The sequence below is a fragment of the Mandrillus leucophaeus genome, unplaced genomic scaffold, assembly GCF_000951045.1.
Source record: "Mandrillus leucophaeus isolate KB7577 unplaced genomic scaffold, Mleu.le_1.0 Scaffold606, whole genome shotgun sequence".
In the NCBI taxonomy this organism is placed as follows: Eukaryota; Metazoa; Chordata; class Mammalia; order Primates; family Cercopithecidae; genus Mandrillus; species Mandrillus leucophaeus.
The window spans coordinates 833,720-844,769 of record NW_012106542.1 but is presented as its reverse complement, the minus strand read 5'-3'; the positions used below and the strand labels follow the sequence as shown (position 1 = coordinate 844,769).

The 11,050-nt window shown below is 35.5% G+C and overlaps 1 protein-coding gene across 2 annotated transcripts in view; it reads right to left on the bottom strand.

Annotated features, from left to right (window-relative positions):
• Positions 1–9,355: 9,355 nt before the first annotated feature.
• Positions 9,356–11,050, bottom strand: part of CDH12 (cadherin 12, type 2 (N-cadherin 2)) — an 831,087-nt gene continuing 829,392 nt past the window's right edge. Inside the window, exon 14 of one of the 2 annotated variants that reach the window (XM_011999873.1) lies at positions 9,356–10,740. In XM_011999873.1, the coding sequence (XP_011855263.1) occupies positions 10,241–10,740 (500 nt within the window). In that variant the 3' untranslated portion in view covers positions 9,356–10,240. The remainder of the gene's footprint in view (positions 10,741–11,050) is intronic. The other variant, XM_011999874.1, reaches the window with a different exon arrangement.

Below are 11,050 nucleotides of genomic sequence, written 5' to 3'. Positions count from 1 at the left end.
GGTCAGGCTGGTCTCAAACTCCCAACCTCAGGTGATCCTCCCACCTCGGCCTCCCAAAGTGCTGGGATTGCAGGCGTGAGCCACTGCACCTGGCCAAAAGCTTTATTCTTAATCACCAAAAACTCAATGCAACGTCAATATCCTTCAGTAAACGAATGATAAACTCTGGTACACCCAGAAAATGGGATGTGATTCCATAAATATAAATGTGCTATTACACCACAGAAAGAGAGAGATGAGTCTCAAATCCGTATTGCTAGATGAAAAATCCAGTCTGATAAGTCTCCCCACTGTATTATTCCATTTATATGACAGTCTGAGAGACAAAACAATACAGACAGAAAAGAGATCAATGATTTTTCGGGAGTTCGGGGAGAGCTTCACATAGAGTATCTGAAGCGCAGGAGATGTTTTTAAAGCAGTGACACTACTCTGCAGGCAATTGTAATAGTGGGTAAACAACACTATGCGTTTGTTGAAATCTATAGAACTTTCCAGCCAAACAATAAACCTTAATTTATGCAAATTTAAACATAATCTTTTAGGAGATTAAGGGATCCAAGAATTGAATGAAGAATGTAACAAAAGAGTCTCACTTTGTAACAAATGAATGAAACCACCTCACTGACAGGGAAGGGGTATAAAGTTTGTGACCTAAGCAAATTTGGAAATGAGTGGAGTCTGTAAGACTAAAGGCAAAATAACTCTAACTGATAAATTTGTTTCACAAGAGGATATGAGTTAACAATCCTAAAATGTACAGTTGACCCTTGAACAACATGGGTTTGAACTACATGGATCCACTTATATGTAGATTTTCTTTTGCCTCTGCCACCCATGAGACGGCAAGGCCAACCCCTCTTCTTTCTCCTCTGCATCCTACCCAGTGTGAGGATGATAAGGATAAAGACTTTTAGGATGGTCCACTTTCACTTAATAAATAGTAAATGTATGTTCTTTTTCTTATAATTTTCTTAGTAACATTGACTTTTCTCTAGCTTACTTTATTGTAAGGACACAGTATATGATACATACAGCATACAAAATATGTGTTAATTGACTCTTATCAGTCAGATTCTGGTCAACAGTAGGCTCCTAGTAGTTTAGTTTTTGAGGAGGCAAAAGTTCTATGTGGATTTTTGCCTGTGTGGAGCATAGGTACCCCTAACCCCTATGTTGTTCTGGGGTCAACTATATACTAGGATTGAACAATTAAGTAAATGAATGGCAGATGGTGGGAGGTGGGTTTGTCAGTGTTGGGGTGGGAGGGAACATACAAGTAAGAGAGAAGTGTATGTGTAATTTCCTATATAATAATAGATTAGAGTGGAGGACATCAGTATTAACTAATTTTAGTCTAATAAATTAGTACAGATGGTTACACATGGAAATATATATGGATATCGATTATAGATGCATTGTTGGTATAAACATCTATTTTCTTGCTCTATCATTGGAGGAGACATAGAAACACAAACACCTTAGTGGCAAGAAACATACCTCCCATCAAGATCTTGGCTTGCATACAATTTTCCAACAAACAGAAACAAGGCTTTTTAGAGAACAATGGCTGATTCTAGAACTGGACAGGAAATATTCAAGGAAAAGCTTGAATCTTGCAGTAGCAGAAATAGTGCTTAATAGTAGCAGTAAAATAGTGCTTAATACAAACTGAACAAACACAAAATCAATCAGTTATGGGATATGAAAAAGGATACAGGAGCCAACTGAAATAGCATTATAAATAAAGTGGTATTGGTAATCACAGCACTTTAAGAGGCTGAGGTGGGTGAATCACCTAAGTTCGGAAGTTTGAGACCAGCCTGACCAATATGGTGAAACCCTGTCTCTACTAAAAATACAACAATTAGTCGGGCATGGTGGTGGGCGCCTGTAGCCCTAGCTACTCATGAGGCTGAGACAGGAGAATTGCTTGAACCCAGGAGGTGGAGGTTGCAGTGAGCTGAGATTGTGCTACTACACTCCAGCCTGGGCAGCAGAGGCAGACTCTGTCTCAAAAAAATAAATATTAAAAAAAAGAAAAAATAAAGTAGTCTTGGCTTATAAACCAAAGTATCAAATATCTATGAGTCCATACTAATATAAATAAGTAATCTTATAAATAAATGAAGAATAGACACATCTCCCATGCAGATGAAGTCCAATATTTTAGGCAGATACTCTGCCCTCAAGAGACGAAGCATAACTCTGCACTTCTTAAGTGAGGGCTGCGCAAAGTAACTTTCTTCAGGGAAGTGAAATGTAAGCAGTTGGGGAAAAATGAATAATTTATAGTGAAGAAAGCTGACAAACTATTTCAGCAAGATGATCAAAGTGAACGTCAACAGTGATAAGTCATTTTGATAGCATGTTCCTCTAATGTGATGAGAATGGCACTTTACCTCTTTGGTCTTCTTCCCTAAAATCCATACTCCCAGTCTAATCATGAGGGGGAAAAATCATATTAATACCAACTGAGAGACATTCTACGAAATACCTGGCCACTAATCCTGAAGACTCTCAGGATCATTAAAAAGGAGGAAAGCCTGCAGAAGTAGCACAGACAAGAGAAACCTAAGGAAACCTGATAACTACAAGCAATAGCATGTTGTGGATAGGATTCTAAGACAACAACAACAATAAAAGCATATTAGGTAAACAAAAATGTAAAATAGAATGTAATTAACAAGGCATCGGTATTGGTTAATTAATGGAAGGTGTTAATAGGGGAAACTGGGTATGAAATGCACAGCTATTTTCTGTACCATCTTAGTAATTTTAAGAGTGCATGTTTTAAACTGTTACTTGAAAAGTAGAAGAGCAATGCATTGTTTTTTTTTAACAACAGCATGGAAAAGAAGATCATAAATATCCCATCAGAAATAGAACTGATAAAACAGGGAAAAGGATGGGAGAGGAGAGGAGAGGGAAGGTGAGAAGAGAAGCGAGGGGAGGAGAGGAGAGGAGAGGAGACAGAGAAAGAGCAAATGCAGGAGGATAGTTCAGATCCCAAGTAACAACAGAAATACTAAACTTGGAGAAAGGAGGATATAGACTTGGATCTCAAGAATTCAAAGGCAATGGATTAGATTGGCCAGGTGGTGTTCAGAAGATAGCAAGCATGTGCAACTAAAACTCCGTCATCTTGCTGAAAGGGAAAATGTATAAATATACATTTAAGGATCATTTGAATAGTATTTATACAGAGATGAAAATTGCTATTATAACAAGAGGCCTCCAAATGTCAATGATATAAAAAAGAAATGAGAACAGAAGGGAGAACTCTGTGGGATTATTTTTGTAGGCTGTGTGAGAGGTATATGAAGCCTTAAAAGAGGAAAGAAAAAATGTGTGACCAAAAAGGTGGAAGAAGCTTGAAGATGAGATATGAACGTGTGATTAACTCTACAGAAACATCAGGGAGATGAAAGAAAGGAACACTGAAGTTTTTAAATTATAAAGTTATTAGTGAACTTCAAAGAAACAGATTTCAGGTTGTTAAACAGTTACAAAGGAGCTAGGCAGGAGAGTGCAATATGTTGTATCTCATGGGTAAAGGGGCGGAGTGTGCATATCATAATTCTGTCAGTGTCCTGGCTCTGCCTCTTGTTAGTTGTGACTAAACAGACATGTTACTTCACCTATTCAAGCCTAATTTACTCATGTGTAAGATAAATACAATGGTAATATGTGTCTCATCAAGTAAGCTTTAAATGCTTGTAGCATAATTGCCTACATAGCATATGCTCAATGATTAGTAGCTCTATTATTGCTATTATTTAAAAAAAAAAAAAACCCATCAGAGCAGAAGAGAAGAAAGAGAATTACTGAATGTTTCATGTAATTTTTAATCATGGCAAACACCATATCCATAGAAAAATGGATAGGAAGAGACTAAATAAATTCCATTTGGAGGTTAGGAATTTAAGTGATGATATGGGCTAAGGTATAGCTACACCTATGGGAAGCTAAAAAGAAATGAATTTAGACATAGATTGAAAAGTCCAAGTAAGTTAAGATCAGGGTAGTGTTGAGATGGTAAATGTCAATGTTTAAAAGGAGATGCAAAATGATACAGCTTCAAATACACTGAATTCTTGGTAATATAGACATGAATATTTTCAATTGTATAATAGAGTTTTCACCTGTACTGTGCAACCTATTGTGTCCTTCATTCTTGATTCTTGAGTAAGATATTAACATAAGAATAAATAATGTTTAGGTTATTTCTTCTTTTTAAAGAAGTATAACAATTATAGTATGATCCATAATTCCCAGAGATCCATGTTAATTTACCTTGCCTTTACAGTGTAACAAATAATAGTGTAGAAACTACAAAAAACAAGGGAAAAAGCATCAGAGTGAAAGTTGAGATTGAGTTATTTAATCATTCACAAATAAAGAAAGGGCTTTACCCCATAGTTTTTTATTATTTCATGGTTTTGCCCAAGTTGTTTGGGCACTCTTGCCTTCTATTTTTTGCTTTTATTTGAAAATGGGACGATTAAAATGACATACAATTAAACTCCAATAAAGTTTAAGAACTTTTGAGAAATTCAGTAAATAAAATTTATTGTTATGAAAATCCGTGACAATTGGTTTTTAAGAAAATAAATAATAAAAGACTTACGTGGCAGCCCGCAATGCAAATTGGACTTATAAACATGTAAACACGTACATAAGTATATGTATATGTGTTTGTGTAATACACATACACACTAGAATTAACTTCATTGTTTTATAACAATGGATATAAAATAAAATGATCGGGATTCTTTTTTAGATTTGGGGTCATTATGATTGATTATATCTGATTTTATGGCCTTTTCAAACTAAGAGAAAGTTATGATATTGTAACTTAAAGATAAAAGAATATATATTATAAAAACTTTCTATATATTATTTCTATGTTATGTATATGTGCGTATACATGTTTTTGTATGTGTGTGTGTGTGTGTGTGTGGGTCTGTGTGTATCCGCACAAAAATAAAGAATATGCCATAAAGTTCATTGGCAGACAAATATTTTGCGTAAATGTTTGGAAGGCTAACAGAATAATAGTGGGTGAAGCTGGGCAGAAAATTTGCAGACTAGGGAATCAGTGTTGCAGCTCAGTAGAAAACTTATTTTCTCACCACAATCCTAGGATGTGTCAGGATTGGACATATTATATGGCAGAAAACTGGAATGAGACATGAGGGTGAACTAGAATAAAGGAGAATGGAAGTCTATAGCTCCCTTTCTCATACTGTGTTTGAATAACATAATTCAGAGGGAAAAATAGCATTACAAAATGTAAAGAGCTGCAATTAGCATCATCGGAGTGAGTCAAGAAAAGACTGATCTAAAAATAAGAGCAGAATAATATAAAAAAGACAGGGAACAGAACAACAAAATACTCTTGAAATTAAAAATGAAAGAAAATCACTAGAAAAAATCAATAGAACTAGAAGACAAAGATGAAAAGATCACCATGAATACAGGATAAAGTATAAGACAGAAAGTGACAGTTAAAAGATAATTAGTGCTTAAATCTAGAACATCCAAAAAGCAAAGATTCAAAATTCCACAGACAGAAGAGAAAAACGTGGGGTAGGAAATTATTAAAGAATGATTGCAAGAAACTCTCTCAGAACTTAAGGTTCGGAAGCTCTGTGTTGAAAGGCGTCATGGAATGCCAAGTCCTGAGAACGACGAACAGAACTTCTCTTGACTCATTCATGTGAAATGTTATAACAATAAGGATAAAAAATATGAAGACCCTTATGTGAAAAACCGTATCACATATAAAGAAAAGAATGACATGGTCACTATGCTATCTCATCACCTCAGTTGGATGCTAAAATATGACAGAAACTAGTTTCAAAATATTGAGTGAATCATTAAAAAAGAACATAATTCCAAATAAGAATTGTGTACCTAAACAAACTACAGATTGGTGAGAAAAAAAAAAATTCAAGGGAGGAGTAATTTATGAAAATAACATACCCTTCCCACCACATACACATGTCCCTTCCCTTAGTAATCAAGCTCAGACTGTTTATTGACATTTAATCAACTCTTTGTTCAGGTTTAGTAATGACTGAGGGACCACTTCAAATATAAGGCCTGTATATTGACATCTTGTTTTAGGAATTCCCATTTTTAATAAAATAGTTACTGAAACTCTTCCAAGGATTTCTGTATTCAATAGCACATCCCTTCTAATTTTTTCTTCCTATCATTTGTTTATCCTGTTTGGCTCAATATCTGGGCCTAATTATTTTAACATTTTTTTTTTCTCTCATCATATGTACACCTCTGCTTTTCAATCTTGCAGAAAAATTTTGACATTTGCACCTAGGAAATGTTTGGCCTCTCTTATGTGGTAGAAGTGGTGAGTTTCAATGTATAATTAATCCAATCCATAGTTCAAAGATTCCTAATATTTATAATATGCTTTAAGGTTCTCTATGATTCTTATAATTACATGTAATCAATATTTAAATGATTTAGTGAACTTCATGAGATTGTAACTGGAATTTAAGAATCAAGACATTTAAGAGGAAATGTATACAACACTAAGTTCAACAAATTAATTTTGCCAAAGAAAACAGAACACTGGGAGGCTAAGGAGCTTGCCTCACATTTCTGGTGAGAATTTGGTACAAAAGCAATTTTGGATTATCTCTAGCATATCACATTGTTGCACTCATATGTGTTGATCTAATACTTCATTGAACACAATTAAATGTAACATTTTAAAATATATATAAGTAACACACATGTTACATATAATACATACATATATACTTCCATAAAAGTAAACATGCAAGGCAATAAAATTATGGTTTATTATTAATAGCCAAAATTCCCCATATAAGTTCTAAACATTTTATAGTGCTTAATGCTTAAACGAAGGTCAGTAATTTTGTTATTATAAAATAAAACAGAACCCAACATATTGCAAGTATTGAAATATTAGGCCTAGTGTGATGTCATAGCATAAAAGATATCCCATAATACTTAAATTTATGAGCACCAAAGACCTCTTTTCCCCATATCTCTCCTCTGGTGTCCCGTTGTATCTGAAATCATTTCTATTCATTTTTTCCCCATATATTTGGTTTGTTTTGTGTGTATTTTAAACCAAGCCAGTTTGTAAAAAAGAATATGTGATGAACATCTCTGTGGTTGATGTGGGCTGAATTGTGTCTCTTGGAAAATCATGTGTTGAAGTCCTAAACCCCAGTAACTCACAGTGTGATTATATTTGGAGATAGAGCCTTTACAAAGGTAATTGAGATAAAAAGAGCTCTTATGGGTGGGTCCTAATACAGTATAACTGGCGTCTTTTTTTGTTTATGTTTTTGTTTTTGAGACACAGTCTCACTCTATCACCCAGGCTGGAGTGCAGTGGTGACAATTCAGCTTATTGCAACCTCTGCCTCCTGGGTTTTAAGCAGTTCTCTCTGCCTCACCCTCTGGAGTAGCTGGGATTACAGGCGCCTGCCACCATGCTCAGCTAAATTTTGTATTTTTGGTAGAGACAGGGTTTCACCATGTTGTCCAGGCTGGTCTTGAACTCCTGACCTCAGGTGATCCACCCACCTCGGCCTCCCAAAGTGCTGGGATTACAGGCACCGTGCCCAGCCTGGTGTATTTTATAAGAAGAGAAATTGGGACATGAGTAAGCGCAAAGGGACTACCATGCGAAGACACAGAGAGAAGATGGCCATGGGCAAGACAAGGAGGGACTCCCAGGAGAAATCAACCCTGCCAACCCCTTGATCTTGGATGTTTTGCCTCCAGAACTGTGAGAAAATACGTTACTGTTGAGTCACTCAGTCTGTTATATTTTGTTATGGCAGACCTAGCAAACAAATGCAGTGGTGTGGCAAAAATAAAAGCCAGACATACTAAAAAGTATTCAACAGTTTGGTGAAAATAAGATCCTACCTATTTCATATTTTTGTTCAGCATCTCAGCCATGAGGTTTGAAATGACCCGCCCCTCCCAAGTTTTCTCCATGCTACCATTGCCTCTGCTAAATGACCACATGCAGAGGCAGTTAGATTTCCTACAAAATGCAAAATGCAGCAATTCCTGATGGGAATCTTTTTGTCTACCAGAAGTAATCTTGCATGGTAAGCTTCTTCAGGTGTTATGCATCACTCCATAGCAAATCATGTTGCTAAGGCAAACCCAAAAATTGTCCTAATTTTTCTCTCCAGGATGGTTATGGCTTCACCAGCTTTTGAAACATGTTATGTAAATACTTTCCCAAACATACTGTAAATTACCACACTACATCAATATTATAATGCAGTTCTTAGGGATAGATAAAGGTAAAATTGGGATGGGATAGAAGAAAACAAGTTCATCAGCCATTCCTGAGAGGGAGAAAATGAGAATATGGAACTGGGAGATATCAACAAAGAAATGGGGAATGCGAATTCAAATGGCCCCATTGCCACAGCATAACAAGTAGTCAGATGATTTTAATGGATGCATTTATAAATGAATAAAGGTGAATATGATTTTCTTGTGTTGTCTATACTTCTGCCTGTTTTTCCCATGTGTGAATTTTTAGCTTCAAAACCTTGCAAATATTAAATATATTTATAAGTATTTCATAAACCCAGCTAGATATTGACCATATCTTCAGGATGGACCCATAAGTAACTTTAATTTATTCATATACATAGTGTCAGTATTACAGTAGTCACTTAAGTAGTTATCATATTCATAGAAAATGTATTATTTTATAATTAGTGTGTATCTTTTTATGTTTTCCAAGCTAGTGTGCAATCTGCTTGAAAGTGATGTATGTGAGTTTAGTTTACTAATGCGCTTATAAAATCTAATATTACTTAGAAATTTGCATCAAATTAGAAAGTTCTTTATAGGGAATTTGTAAGGAATAATTTACATTAAGATTTTTGTAGATGAGAGAACAAAGAGGCAACTATGAGCTCCAATACGATAATGGTGTTCACAAAGTTGAAGTCCACGTAAGTAAAGTAAGTATATTAGCTGCCTGAGATTGAATTTGCATTCATTTTAGGATTCAGTCATTGGTTTCAATTTTTTCAGCCCTCGATTTTTTATTTTTTCAATAATGTATAACAAATATTTTTAGACATATTATAAATCCATCCTCGATTATTTGATATGTATTTTATTTTGTTGCTCATCAAAGAATCACTAGATTGTAAGAAACTCTGAGAAACTGTGCAATGAATTTCTCCTTCCAAGCTTAAATGAATGGCACTTTTTTCTTCTAGGAATTTTCATAGAAACACAACCTGAAATTATATCTATGACTAAAAGCTGAATCTGGTGACTGTTAAAACCAATTTTCCACACACCAGTACAATATTAAGCAAAACCAATATTTATTTTAATGTGTAATTTGAGCCCTGAGGCCTCTCTTTATAAAGAGGAATATTTTTTCTTTTCTTTTTTTTTAATTTGATTTTTTTTTTGGGAAAAGAAAGTAACATTTTAATGAACAGCTTTAATGTGAACTAATGTTAAGATCAAACATCGTTTCCAGAATTCGGGACTTACATATTGAACTTGATATTTTCATATGTATTTCAATTTTCTGAAAGGATAGGAGAAACATATGTCTTAGCATACAGTTTAAAAAAGAAAAAGAAAACCTTTTGAATTAGAAGACGGTGGAGATCAGGAAGCGTTCTTTTGTTCTCAAAAGGAATGAGGAGAGTCAGAGTGTCGCTATTGCTTCTTGACATAAGGACGTCTTTGTTTTATGTCCTCTTTATTTCTGAATCCTGCAATACCATCACAGCAGAGTGCACTGTACACCACTTTAAATGATAAGAGTTTCAATAGGCACTTTAGTGGAATTAAGAAAAATCTAACACTCTTCCACCGTGATGCCACATAGCTATCTTCGTTCTAGGTTGTCATGTCAGTAAATTGTATTGAATAGGCCTGAGCTTGTCTCAGCGTGATTGTGAAAAAACCAAACCACAGAACGAAGCAAGTACACGTTATAGGATGTATCTCGTGTTGGCAGAATAAACCAAAACTGACAATACGATTAATTTAACAACTTGCTAGAAACCAGATAAACAAAGGAATCTTGTCCCAGAAAGTCTGTGTGTGTCTGTGTGTGTGTGTCTGTGTGTGTGTGTATGTGTTTGTGTGAGTGATTTCTATTAATATTTGTGTTTCTTTTTCTTTTTTAAAAATCTCCCCTCTCGGTTGTATTTTAGCCTTCACGACTCCCTTAAGTGACTTTATCAGGGTTATAACTCTCTTCTTCGCCAAACATGTCTGCCAAGACTTTAAAGCGGGGTCCCCAGTCCGTCAGGTAGTCGTAGTCCTGGTCGGCTTCTGTGGTGAGAGAGTCTATAGAGCTGAGGGACTCGGCCACGGACCCAGTCCCTTCGTAGGCATATGTGGCCAGTGAATCGTATGGTGGGGCAGTTGGGTCCACATCATTTTCCTGTAGCCTTTGATGAATGAAATCCCTTATGTCTGTGTTATCTTCCACGGGTGGTCTCTGACGAGGTAAACAGAGAGAGTCTGGTTTTATATCCCTGCGAATTTTGTTCTCCTCAATCACTTTTGGGTTTCTCAGAGCCCCGATGTCGAAAGCCTGGGTATCTTCCTCCCCGCCTCCTTCATCATCGTAATGGATGACGTTGTCTCTGATGTCTTCTTTAGAGGTCATCAGGGTATCTTTTTTCTTCTGCCTTCGCAGCGCTACATACAGTACGACTATGGCTGGAACAAGACAAAAATTGCAATTTGAGAATAGAAAGCAGATAGGTCATTTCATCTCTCCATAAAAATTAAAAATGATTAGGGGTGGCTGAGTTTCGTTAATGGCCTCCAAGTATTTTAGGGTCAGGTAAAAGTGTGTGTTGCAACAAAAGAAAACATGAAATAATAGTTATTTCACTCATACAGAAAATTGTTAGCACTAATACAAGAAAACTTGAATATTGTCATCTATAAATAAGACTATCATTCATAGCTAACTTCCCAATTGGAACATTCCTTATTTTAAATTAGAAATTCATGTTTCTTACGC